The following is a 14,179-nucleotide window of genomic DNA, read 5'->3' on the forward strand; positions in this document are numbered from 1 at the left end:
CGGATCGGGGGCAGGCCCTTCATGCAGTCTTTGACTCAACAGCAGGCTTCTTGTGTTGCTTTCCATTGTTCCAAGACTGATTGGATCTCCAAGAAAGCTTGGACTGCTCCTGCTTGGAGGAGGGAGTGGAGGGATTATCCTTGAAATTTCGAAAGGAACAAAAAAATTACTTTGACGTCCTCTTCGTTTATTTCTCTTACCCTGAGGGAGGAAATGCCCGAAATATCAGAAATTATCTTTACTAGTCCCAGAAAATATAAAGTCAGCACTTACCTTATAAATCTACCAGGCAGCTCACTAGGTATGAGAGGTCCTCTCCCTCACATGAACCTGTCGAAAAATAGATAAAGACTGAGTCATCTTACTCAGACTTCCAGGATTAGGGCAGCATAAATGTATGGTAGGCGCAAGTTCCCATTGCTCTATAGCCACCACTGCTCTACTGATGAGATTGATATGGACTACGGCTACATCCCAGAATAAAGCAGTACAATCTTGCACTACTTAAAAGATAATAAACTCTTGATTGAAGAATCTTTTACACCTAACTTTACCACTTACTTGCTCTAACGTAGGCAAAGAGAATGACTGGGGTGGGAGGGAAGAAAGGAGATATTTAACAGCTTTGCTGTGGTGCTTTTTGCGCCTCCTGCTGGCCAGGAGGTGAATATCCCAATAGTAATTAATGATGATCCGTGAACTCATCCTGTCATTAGAAAGAGTAACCAGCTATACAGGTGCATGCTACACAAAGGGGAGAGGTGCTGCTGTCAAGCCTACAAATCTCTTTTTAAAGGAGCATTTTTCCCATGTGCCAGGACAATTTATTTAGGCAGTGTGGCTCCTGGGTTAGTTGAGCCCTGATGAATAACTGCACCCAATGTTGATTACTCCTATGATTCACTGCACTTTATAGCTATGTGCATATTAAATTGATTTACCAACATTAAAAGTACTGCTGCCAAATGTAGCTCTGAAATCATAGAAACATAGATATTGACGGCAGATAAGAGCCATAGGCCCAGCAAGTCTGCCCGACCTTACCTAACAGTATAAACTTATCTAGTTCGTAGGATAGCCCTATGCTTGTCCCATGCATTTTTAAAGTCCCCCACAGTGTTTGTTGCTACTACCTCTTGAGGAAGTTTATTCCATAAATCAATCACTCTTTCTGTAAAGAAGTGCTTCCTCAAATTACTTCTGAATCTACTACCCTTTAGCTTGAGCTCATGACCCCTTGTTCTTGAATTTTCCATTTTATGTAAAATACCCACAGCCTCAGTTTTACTAAACCCTTTAATGTACTTGAAAGTTGCTATCATATCACCTCTTTCCCTTCTCTCCTCTAAGCTATACATATTTAGGTCATTGAGCCTATCCTGGTAAGTTTTATTTTTTAGACCATGTACCATTTTGGTAGCCCTCCTTTGCACAGATTCAAGTTTGTTAATATCCTTCTGAAGATATGGTCTCCAGAACTGCACACAATACTCAAGATGAGGCCTAACTAATGATCTATAAAGTGGCATAAGAACCTTACTATTTCTGCTGCAAATACCTCTGTTTACCAATATATGGCAAGAAATGACTAAAGTGTTTAGTAAACTGTACTAGCCATGGGTAGAAATTTGGCATTATGTTAAAAAATAACTGCATTACATTTTATTTACTAAGCCTCTGTTGCTTTAACATGGCATTAAAGTTACTCACCCTCTGTTCCTTGGGGAAGGCCAACTCCTTTTTTCTCCACTCCTACCACCGCCAGCCCCACCTCTCCCTGTGCGTTGCCCAGCAGGGTGTGTAGGTCTGCGGTTCTGCCTCTCCATAGCAGGCCGCTGGCTGGAGAAGCTTCTTTTGGACAAATCCTTTCTTTGTTCTCTTCCTCCTGCAGGATTTGAGCCAGTAATATCCCCTCCATTCTGGACTAGCACCTCTCCCCTATCTTTTTTCTCTGTAAAGTCACTACTCTCTGAGGCAGTCTCCCATTCTTCGTTAGCCTGATCAGAGTTAGCATTGCAAGGCTCTGGAGACTTGAGGCTTCGGCGAGGGGGTGCACGTTCTTCACTCTGTGCAGGCCTTTGGTGCTGTTCTTGTGTCATCACAGAATGCTGTTGAGGTGGTGATGGATGCTGCACTCCATTTTCTACACGAGTAGCATTATCTCGTTCTTGTTTGAGCCTCCGAAAACGTGGAGGTTTGTCTTGCTGTTGTGACCTACCATGATGACGCCTCCTCCTGGGTGGTGGGGGAGGACGTTCATCACCAGGTACTGGGGAACCCACTGTGATAACCGTCTTCTCACCCTTTCTCTCTGTCTTATTATTCTGGGATGGAGGATGATTTTGTGGCAGTTGAGGTGATGGTGGCTGTTTAGGATGTGGGCCCCAAGCAATGGAAACAGATGATCCACCTCTGCCCCTCCTGGATGGCACACCTCGAGGTGTAAAAGTGCGCCCTCTGCCAGCCTCCCTGCCTTTGTCTGGCTGACGCTGGCTGCCAACAGCTACAATATCTACCTGCTGCTGTGGTAGTCCTATTTTTCCCAAATCCTTGTCATAGGCAGCTGGTTCAGTCTCACTCCCAGTCTCAGAACCACGTTGCCTCCTTCTCTTCGGTATTTCATCATACTCTGAGCCCTCGCTACGCGTTTCACTTGCATTGCGTTCCCTACCTCCAGAAATGCCTGAAACCTTGCCCTCAGTCTCTCCCTCTTCTCTGTAAAAAGGGCTCTCTCTTCTGTATCCTCCACGGAATTCCCGACTTCTCCCTCGCCCACCCCGGCCTCGACCACTATACGCCCCACGGAACCCTCTCCCTCTTGCAAAATATTCTCCTCTACCTCTGCCACGATTTGTTGATATCATTGCTGGGGAACCACGGTTAGGTGTTAGGGGCACGGTTTCTTTCTTTCTCTGGGATAAGGATAAACCAGATGTTGACTCTACCTCTCTGTTAGGCTGGCTTGTTTGCCTTGGTTTTTGCACTTCAAGTAAAATTGGCGGTGCATGATTAGTCTTAACCTCTTGCTGCTCTCGTGTTATACCATCATCCCTCCTCACTGCCCGTTTAATGGGGCCCATACGGCGTTGAGTAGGAGCAGTGCTTAGATTCCCCATGGGCACAGCATTTTCTTCCTGTCTCCGGGTTCCACCACCACCTGGTCTAGGACCCCAGCGTGTCTCTGTTTTAGACTCACGTCGAGGTGGAGCCCTGTGATACTCAGGTCTACCAGCTTGTCCAGCTCTCTCAGGCTTTGGTTCTTCTTTAGCAGGTTCTTTCCTCTCTTCTCTGTGCCTACCACTGTTAACCTCAACCTTCGAGATGGCTTCAGGCTGGACAGGTGGTGTTGGTGGAGGAGGAGCTGTAGTCTCCCTATGAAGTACAACTGGTTCATCGTCTTCTCTGTGGGTATGAGTGGAAGAGGCTGGAGGAGCAGGCTGAGTAGATGCCACCTCAGGACGTTTCTGATCACTGGGAGGAGTAGGTGGTGGTGGTGGTGCTGCATGGTTAAGCTGGTGCCAAGCACGTTGCTCATCAGCAGGAAAGCGATGTCCTCCATGCGAGTGTTGAGGAGAGGGCGGGGTATTATCCGGAAAAGTGGAGAAGTTGCCAATAAAAGGTGCTGGCTGTGGTTGTTGTGGTGCAAGAGGGCGAACAGGAGGAGTGTCACTTCTGCAAATATACAGAGAGAAAACTAAGCTAACACTATGGTACATAGTGAACACACTTGCAACGGCACTGCCCAATCTCTCCTTACCTTATTTCTCGATCATCTTCCTCTGGAGTCTTCCTCAGAGGGGATGTGATAGGTCGTGTATCTGGAGTGTACATATCATCAACCCACACAAGCTTTGGATCTGTTGGTGGGGTCCCTCTCTCTCTTATCAAAGAAGGATGACGATCATATCCATCCGAGCCTGAGCCCCCACTGTCAGAGCGCTCACGGGGCATAAGACCTAGATATAGGAAGAAAGCATTAAGTCTATTCTCCTACATAACAAGTAGAATTTCACTTGGATTATAAATCACCTCACTCCACAATCTATTTACTTTAGTAACAGTTTTTATTTTCCAAAGTACTCCATTTACAAAAAGTGAACTGCCCAATCTTACTCAAAATATACATTAAAGAAACTACAATGTTGTGCTCTTGCAGAGTTTTTCAACTGGGTCTAATATTATTGCTCTAACTCACCTGTGGGAGGGTGCACCCCTGCATTAGGGGGATAGTAGTCAAGAGGTGGTCTCCCTTGCATGATGCGAGGGTCTATAAAAGGAGGGACCATCACCCAGCGAGGATCGTAGCTCACATGGGGAGGAGGCAGAGGAGAAGGTTGCGGCTGGGGAGCAGGAGTTGCCCGCCCTATTGATCCTCCGCTATATAGAGCTTTTTGTGGAGCCTGAGCAGCAGAAGATGTGGGCTGCTGTGGTTGAGGTGGTGGCGCAGCAGTAGGCGCTGGAGGTGCTGGATCTCTAGTCTGCTGCCACTGCTTCATAAACTGTTCCTAAGGGGTAAAAATACAACAGGGAAAGTTCAGGTGTTAGACTATTCAGATGCATTTAAACCTCCCCTGGGATTTATAAATATATTTTACTGAAGTCTTCTAACTTAAGTCATAACTACAACTCCTAAGGTTTCACCTGTTGCTGCCGCTGGAAGCGAGGGGGCAGGCTTTTCTGAAACTTGCTGTAGCTCCCTTGAGCAGGACCTGTGGTAGGAGGACGACTTATGGGTGGTGCTGGCTCCTGTTTAGGTTCAGGTCTTGGGGGAGTAGGGGGAGCTGGCTCTTCCTGGACCACCGGTGGAGCTTCTGGTGAAGGCGGGGCCACAACAGGTTGTGGCGTAGGCACAGCAGCTGGGGGTTCCTCTTCTACAGCTAGAGAAATAAATAACATTTTACTAGGGTAAGTCTTTCTGTATAAACTAAACTTTGAATATACACATCTACAAAAATATAAATAAAACACACAAAATATTAAGAAGCTAAGTAACTTTTATGCTTACCTGATAATTTCCTTTTCTTCCGTTGGACAGAGTTCACAGCTGCATTCATTACTTTTGGGAATAAGAACCTGGCCACCAGGAGGCGGCAAAGACACCCCCAGCCAAAGGCTTAAATACTCCTCCCTCTTCCCTCAGTCATTGGAAAGAGTCCACAGCTGCATTCATTATTTTTGGGAAAATACCCAAGCGAGAGAGGACACTGAATGCCAAAACGGGAGGGCACAATAGGAGGCCCATTCTGAGGGCACCAATCCAGAAACCACAACCCAAAAAAAAACCCCGCTTCGTCCGAAGCTGAGAAAACTTTGAAAAGGAAAGGCCCCAAGGGCACTGACCCGCAGATGGTACAGAAGCCTAGCTAGAGACCGCAAAATCGGACTCAACTGAGCCAACAGTCCTCCAGGAGACACCGTCGCTCAACAGGTGGTCTCAGCTCACGAAGACCCAAATGGGTCCTGACAGATAAGGGGAGGCTATGCCCAGACCAAGCAGAAACCAGAGGCTTAGGACCAGGCCTCGAAACAGAGAAACTTCTCTCTCACTGTGCAAAAGCACCGAAAGACAACTGAAGACGGAGTCCTCACATTGTCAGAACTGAGAATACTATCGTATTTAGACAAAAAAAAACAAAAACAAAAAACAACATGTACCAGACTCAGACAAAAAAAAAAACCGAGTCAAGAACACGCAGCCATCATTAGGAAGACACAGAAGAATCCTTGCTGAGAAGTAAAAAACAGCCAGCAAGAGAACAGATTTCAAAAAGGATTCTCTTACCTGATAAATTTGTTTCTTTTACGATACGATGAGTCCACGGAATTCATCCTTACTTGTGGGATATCGCCTCCTGGTCAGCAGGAGGAGGCAAAGAGCACCACAACAGAGCTGTATATATAGCTCCTCCCTTCCCTCCCACTCCAGTCATTCGACCGAAGTTAGGAAGAGAAAGGAAAAGCCAAGGTGCAGAGGTGACTGAAGTTTTAACAAAAAGAAAGACCTGTCTTAGAAAAACAGGGTGGGCCGTGGACTTATCATATCGTAAAAGAAACAAATTTATCAAGTAAGCATAAATTTCCTTTTCTTTTACAAGATACGATGAGTCCACGTAATTCATCCTTACTTGTGGGATACAATACCAAAGCTATAGTACACAGATGAAACGGGAGGGACAAGACAGGGAACATAAACGGAAGGCACCACTGCTTGAAGAACTTTCCTCCCAAAAACAGCCTCAGACAAGGCAAAAGTATTGAATTTGAAAAATTTGGAAAAAGTGTGAAGAGCCGACCAAGTTTCAGCTTTGCAAATCTGTTCAACAGAAGCATCATTTTTGAATGCCCATGAGGAAGCCACAGCCCTAGTGGAATGAGCCGTAATTCGTTCAGGAAGCTGCTGTCCAGCAGTCTCATTTGCAAAACGGATGATACTCTTCAGCCAAAAAGAAAGAGGTAGCCGTAGCTTTCTGACCCCTACGTTTCCCAGAAAAAATGACAAACAGGGAAGAAGATTGACAAAAAATCCTTAGACGCCTGTAAGTAAAACTTCAAGGCACGGACCACGTCCAAATTATCTAACAGACGCTCCTTCTCAGAAGGAGGATTAGGACACAGGGAAGGAACAACAATTTCCTGATTAATATTCTTATTAGAAACAACCTTAGGAAGAAAACCAGGTTTGGTACGTAACACCACCTTATCCGCATGGAAAATAAGATAAGGAGAATCACATTGTAATGCCGAAAGCTCAGAAACTCTGCGAGCAGAGGAAATGGCAACCAAAAATAAAACATTCCAAGATAAATTAATATCTATGGAATGCATAGGTTCGAACGGAACCCCTTGAAGAACATTAAGAACTAAATTCAAACTGCAAGGAGGAGCAATTGGTCTAAACACAGGTCTGATTCTAGTCAGAGCCTGACAAAAAGATTGAACATCTGGAACATCTGCCAGAAGCTTGTGTAACAAAATAGACAAAGCAGAAATCTGTCCCTTTAAGGAACTCGCTGATAATCCTTTCTCCAATCCTTCTTGGAGAAAAGACAAAATCCTAGGAATCCTAACCCTACTCCATGAGTAGCCCTTGGATTCGCACCAATAAAGATATTTACGCCATATCTTATGGTAAATCTTCCTAGTAACAGGCTTACATGCCTGAATCAAGGTATCAATGACCGAATCAGAAAACCCACGCTTAGATAAAATCAAGCGTTCAATCTCCAAGCAGTTAGCTGCAGAGAAACTAGATTCGGATGATGGAAGGGTCCCTGAATGAGAAGCTCCTTCCGCAATGGAAGCTTCCATGGTGGCTGAGATGACACTGCCACCAGATCGGCATACCAAGTCCTGCGAGGCCATGCAGGAGCGATGAGAATCACCGAAACCCTCTCCTGTTTTACTCGAGCAATCACCCGAGGAAGGAGAGCAAATGGAGGAAACACATTCAGCTAGGCTGAACGCCCAAGGTATAGGCATATATCAGCTCGGCCAAGGCCAAGGCATATATCAGCTCGGCCTGGGGATCCCTGGACACGTATCTCGGAAGCTTGGCATTCTGACGAGACTGCATGAGATCCAACTCCGGCCTGCCCCATCTGAGAATCAGGTTGGCAAATATCTCCGGATGAAGTTCCCATTCCCCCAGATGAAAAGTATGTCTGCTCAGAAAATCCGCTTCCCAGTTTTCCACACCTGAGTGAGCCCCACCCACTGGATTATCTTGGCTACTTCTGTCATCGCTAATGAACTCCTGGTTCCTCCCTGATGATTGATGTAAGCTACAGTCGTAATGGTGTCTGACTGGAATCTGATGAATTTGGCCGAAGCCAACTGAGGCCAAGCCTGAAACGTATTGAATATTGCTCTCAACTCTAGGATATTGATGGGAAGTAGAGACTCCGATCGAGTCCATACACCCTGAGCCCTCAGGGAGTTCCAGATTGCTCCCCACCCTATCAGGCTGGCGTCCGTTGTCACTATCACCCAAGAGGGTCTGCGGAAGCATGTCCCCTGGGACAGATGATCCAGCAACAACCACCATAGAAGAGAGTCCCTTGTCTCCCGATCTAGATCTATCTGAGGAGACAAATTTGCATAATCTCCATGCCACTGTCTTAGCATGCTTAGTTGTAGAGGTCTGATATGAAAACGAGCAAACAGAATGATGTCCATTGCCGCCATGCACTGAGCCAATGACGGCCGAGGATTGTACTGAAGGGCTTGGCTTGTATTCAGAATCTTTAACTTTCTGACGTCCGTCAAAAAGATCATCATGGACAGAGAGTCAATTGGAGTTCCCAAGAAAGGAATCCTTTTCTAGATTCACTTTCCACCCGTGAGTCCTTAGAAAGGACAGAACAATGTCGGTATGAGACTGTTAGCTGATAAGACGATGCCTGGATCAGAATATTGTCCAGATAAGGCGCCACTGCAATGCCCCGCGACCTGAGGACCGATAGTAGAGACCCCAGAACCTTCATGAAAATTCTGGGCACCATGGCCAAGTCGAAAGGAAGAACCACAAACTGAAAATGTTTGTCCAGAAAGGCAAAACTGAGAAACTTATGATGATCTCTGGAAATAGGAACATGTAGATATGCATCCTTTAGACCCATGGTAGTCATAAATTGACCCTCCTGGACCAATGTAAGAATGGTACAAATAGTTTCCATCTTGAAAGATGGAACCCTGAGAAACTTTAGACTTTTGAGATCTAAAATGGGTCGGAATGTTCCCACCTTTTTGGGAACTACAAACAGATTTGAATAACACCCCTGTCCCTGTGTCGGAACGGCACATATTACATGGAAAAGAGGTCTTTTACACAACGTAAGAATGCCTCTCTTTTTATCTGGTCAACCGATAATCGAGAAAGAATGAACCTTCCTCTGGGGGAAGAATTTCTGAACTCCAAATGATACCCTTGAGACACAATTTCTATTGTCCAAGGATCCTGAACATCTCTTATCCAAGCCTGGACAAAGTGAGAAAGTGTGCCCCCTACTAGATCCGGTCCCGGATCGGGGGCCGACCCTTCATGCTGACTTGGTAGCAGCAGCTGGATTCTTGGACTGTTTACCTTTGTTCCAAGACTGGTTGGGTTTCCAAGTGGACTTAGTTTGTGAATAATTCCCTTCCTGTTTAGCTGAAGAGGAAGAGGGAACTCCCTTGAAATTGCGAAAGGAACGAAAATTACTCTGTCGCCCTCTCTGATTGGGCTTTTTATCCTGAGTGAGGAGGTGACCCTTGCCTCCCGTGATGTCAGAAATCATCTCCTTCAAGTCAGGCCCGAACAGGGTCTTCCCCTTGTAAGGAATAGCCAAAAGCTTAGATTTAGATGACACATCCGCAGACCAAGACTTTAACCATAAGGCTCTGCGTGCCAAGATGGAGAATCCTGAACTCTTAGCCTCCAATTTGGTAATCTGAAAGGAAGCATCAGTAATAAAAGAATTAGCTAACTTAAGAGCTTTAATTCTACCTTCTATTTCTTCCAAAGTCGTGTCAGTTTTAAGTGACTCTTCTAAGTCATCAAACCAAAAGGCCGCTGCCCTCGTGACTAACAATGCAGGCCGCCGGCTGCAATAGCCACCCCTGATGAACATAGATCTTTTTGAGAAGACCCTCCAACTTCTTATCCATAGGGTCTTTGAAGGCACAACTATCCTCGATAGGGATAGTAGTTCGTTTAGCCAAGGTTGATATAGCTCCCTCCACCTTAGGGATCGTCTGCCAAGAATCCCGAATGGCGTCAGCTATAGGATACATTTTTTTGAAAGAAGGAGAAGGGGAGAATGGAATACCCGGTCTCTCCCATTCCTTAGCAATAATATCCAAAGTCCTTTTAGGAACAGGGAAAACGTCAGAATAAGAAGGGACTTCTAAATACCTGCCCATCTTACTCAATTTCTCTGGAGGGACCACAATTGAATCACAGTCGTCCAGAGTCACCAAAACCTCCTGGAGTAACAGGCGGAAGTGTTCAAGCTTATACCTGAAAGACATCACGTCCAAATCTGCCGGGGCAATGCACTTCCTGAGTCAGAAAGTTCCCTCTCAGACAAAGCCTCCATACCCCCAATTCAGAGCCCTGGGAGGGTACATCGGAGATCGCCATCAAAGCATCAGAAGTCGCATGGACCACATGGGTCTCTTTCCTACTGCGTTTGCCTTGCAGTACTGGCAAAGCAGATAACGCCTCTGAAAGAATAGACGACATAACTGCAGCAATATCCTGCAGGGTGAACGTAGCAGATGCAGTTTAAGAACACGGCGTCGCCTGCGCGGGCGTTAAAGGCTGTGACACTTGGGGAGAAAGTTGCGGCATACCCTGAATCTCATCAGTCTGAGAAACATCCTTAGATATACTTGCATTAAAGAAAATCTGTTCTCTAAACTGTAATGCCCTCTCAGTGCATGAGGGACAAAAAGTTATAGGGGGTTCCACATTGGCATTTAAACACATAGAACATGTACTGTCCTGAAGGTCAGCCATGACAAAAGATAAGCAAAAGCAATATTGGTTGTGGTACTGAGAAATAAACTAATTAAAATAACAAGCAAGCAGCCTAATATAACTGAAAACAATAAGTTGGGGAAAAAACAAAACAAAACGAGTGTACTGTGACTTTAAAAAATAAAGTTGTACAATTTTTACTGCTCAGTACTTGACAATGTAATAACAGGGAAGCACTATTAGTTTGCTCTAGCTTTCCCTTATGAATCTACAGTCTAAATATCATAATGAAAACTAAAACCACTAGATACCTAAATAGCTGCACTATCAGGGTCTATAAAGGAGGTGCGCCAATATAAAATCGACAATATGAACGTTTATAAAATCAAATTTCAATTTTCAAGCCTGTTAGTATTTGGGGCATAGATTAAGACCATACGAGATAAACTGTAAAATAGTAATTGATTAATAATAATATAAAAACCTAGATAAAAAAAAAAAATATATATATATATATATATATATATAATGTAACAAACAACCTATTCATTCTGAAAACAAAACATTTTGCAGCTTTTCTTGTTCCTGAGAGGTGACGAGTAGCAGGATTGGAGCCTCATTCTGGATACCATCTGCTTCAACGCTGGCGTTCCTGAGAGGTGACGAGTAGCAGGATTGGAGCCTCATTCTGGATACCATCTGCTTCAGCCACTGTGAGTCAGCCGAACGGCTCAGAAGTTTCGGCCTGCACGATATTGCACTGCTTGTGCAACTTTACTTGTGAGTACATGGTGTATATTGTGTATTCATAATTTGCCCCTGTTTGGAATTTGCTGCACCAAGAGCGCCTCTCGTTTTTTTGTCTTCTAGGACTGTATTTTCTAAATATCATAATGACTTAGGGACAGAAATTTACACTTGCACCTCGCCACAGCTCTGCTGCGGCGCCTACCTATCCCCACGAGCCGACAAATATCACTCCGTGAACGGCACGCCTAAGACCGCTTGTGAATATCACTGAAACAAGCGGACTTAGGAAACACTGTAGCCTCGAGGTATACTGCCGATCGGAACCCGGAATACCAACTGCGCGGCTAAGCGTGCGAACACTAAGCCCCGCCCTTCGTGGACGGTAACTAACTCCCCCGGATAAGTAAGAGACCGCATGGGGAATACTAATGTCGGATAGACGAGTGTACCGAAAACAAACAATGTGCACCCTTAAAATGTCCTGCCAAGTATTCTTTTTGCAAAATATAAGGCAGAATCCACCGGTGTAAGCACTCCCTTACAATCCCCAGCGTCAAGCCCACACTTAATGTGCAAAGTTATTCAACCGGGCTAATAACTTAAAGAGCCCACGGTTATTACGGCTGAACTCCAGCTCACATAACAGAGGGGGAAATACCCATGTATAGAAATGCCTTTATGCAAGTTGATTACCCCTTCCTGGTATAGGAAATAAATGCCAGTCTGTTCTGAGCTACTCAGTCTCCCCAGAATCAAAAGACTGTACATACCTCAATGCTGAATATCTCCCCAGTTCCCATTGCTGAAAAGCCTGTAGCTCTACCCCTGAGAAAAAATCCACTCACTGGTACCATTTAAAAATAATAAACTCTTGATTGAAGAATCTAAACTAACACCTCACTTTACCTCTTCCTATCACTAACACAGGCAAAGAGAATGACTGGGGTGGGAGGGAAGGGAGGATATATATATATAGATATATATATATATAGATATATATATATAGATATAGATATATAGATATATATCTATATATATATATATATATCTATATCTATATATCTATATATCTATATATCTATATATCTATATATCTATATATCTATATATATATATATATATATATATCTCTGCTGTGGGTGCTCTTTGCCTCCTCCTGCTGACCAGGAGGCGATATCCCACAAGTAAGGATGAATTCCGTGGACTCATCGTATCTTGTAAAAGAAAGGAGAACTTCCAGACAGAGGGAACATTCTAGGCAATCGAAACCGCTAGACCTACACACAGGGCTCCAAAAGGGGAAGCACATAACCTCAACGAGACCCACTGCACCCCCGAGAGAGAGAGATTACACACAGAACCCAAAAGGTGAATGGTAACCTGGGACCCTCAGCTTGAAAACCCAGGGGGCTAGATACAATGCCAACCTAAATCCTGAAGATAACAGCGCAACCGGGCCAGCCCAAGCATCGGTAGGTCTTGAAAACAGGGAAACCGAACCCCAACAGCAGCTCAAAAACAAGCGGAAGAATGGCCACAGTCATCCCAACAGAACACGGGTGCCAACCTGACTCCTAAGAAACAGACGACAAGGCCGTAGACCCAAAGAATCTAACAAAAAGCCCATCATAGTCTAGACATGGAGCCAGCAAGACTCCAGATGGAACGCAACAACCCAGAGAAAAAAAACCTCTCTGAAAGGTTAACTCTCAGTTCCAACCTCTTGAATCCAAGAGAATCCCTAAGAAAAAAGGACCACACCTCCATAAGGAGAATAAGCCCCCCACCCTAAGAAAAGGAATGAGTCCAAAAAAGCAGAGCACCTGCCCACAAGACACAAAGCCACAGGCTAAAGGAGAGATCTATCTCCAACGCCGATGAACTTGGAAGGAATCCCCCTAAGGAATTAGCGTGGTAATACACATCCAGTGTGCAATAACTGCAGCAGAGAAACTGCAAACCCATTTGCATGCAGAGCAGTGAATCCATACGGTTTCCACAGCAAGCTGACCAAGGGAAACCGACCATAAAGGTGTAAGTCGAACCCAATGAGCATCAACACTCAGACAACCTGGCCAACCGTGACCAGGTCAATTAGTTCCAGGAAAAGGACATAGCCCAAGTTCCCAGGAACCCCGAACCAGCCCTAGATCCAAAAAGTCCGGCAACAACTCCACAAAAGGAAAACACTGAGCGAAGCCTCAGCACCCGGAAGCACCAGGGAGAAAACGGGTCTGAGTCCGCAATTGTTTAAACAAATAATATTCGAGAACTTAACACCCCGTCTGACATAAAAAACCAGACCACAGGGCGATATCAATGCAATAACCAGAACAACCCGGATAACGAGATAACTGTCAAGTCCCGACCCAAGGAAGAGACCACCCCTTGCCAAAGTCCAATGCTCCAAAGGAGCTAAGGCGTACGACGACACTAGAGCTCATAGACTCTCCAACAGCCGCAGGACTACAAGCAAAGGGACACACCTAGGCCAAAATCCCTCGAGCAAAGGCTGATCTCCGCAACACCTCCATACAATCAGAGGATCATAAAGAGAAAGGACGCACAGCATCCCCAGCTCCGAGCAGAGCCCAACAGGGAACGACCATATCCCGGAGGGGAACCCAGGTCCCTGAAAGGAGACCTTTCTCACATGGAGACAACAGAAGATATAGCTGCAGTTGGTCACATTCTGCAACCCATCCGCTGCAAGGCAGCTGAACTACCTAATAAACTACTAGCTGCTGAGGACTAAGTCCAGAAGGACAATTCCCAGAGCCTCAAAAGAAAAAAGGCAAAACCGCCCAACTCGGCGGCAAGAGAGAGAGAGAGACTCAGCGGAACTCAACTGACCCAGTCTTTCAAATTGAAGGCTATAAGGACTGAGACAATCCTTCCTGCCTCACGGACCCACCGGTCCTCTAGAATGCTTAGTTGAACACAGAGGATAACATGAGCACTCGGCGCCTC

General features: G+C 45.3%; 1 protein-coding gene across 1 annotated transcript in view; it reads right to left on the bottom strand.

Moving 5' to 3' along the window:
- The window catches only part of PRRC2A (proline rich coiled-coil 2A), a 354,922-nt gene that overhangs the window by 185,396 nt on the left and 155,347 nt on the right, over positions 1–14,179 (bottom strand). The window contains exons 13-16 of the mRNA XM_053721959.1: positions 4,642–4,877; positions 4,196–4,505; positions 3,758–3,956; positions 1,711–3,672 (exon numbers count right to left, since the gene is read on the bottom strand). Of these exons, the coding sequence (XP_053577934.1) occupies positions 1,711–3,672; positions 3,758–3,956; positions 4,196–4,505; positions 4,642–4,877 (2,707 nt within the window). The remainder of the gene's footprint in view (positions 1–1,710; positions 3,673–3,757; positions 3,957–4,195; positions 4,506–4,641; positions 4,878–14,179) is intronic.

The sequence above is a fragment of the Bombina bombina genome, chromosome 7 (genome assembly GCF_027579735.1).
Source record: "Bombina bombina isolate aBomBom1 chromosome 7, aBomBom1.pri, whole genome shotgun sequence".
In the NCBI taxonomy this organism is placed as follows: Eukaryota; Metazoa; Chordata; class Amphibia; order Anura; family Bombinatoridae; genus Bombina; species Bombina bombina.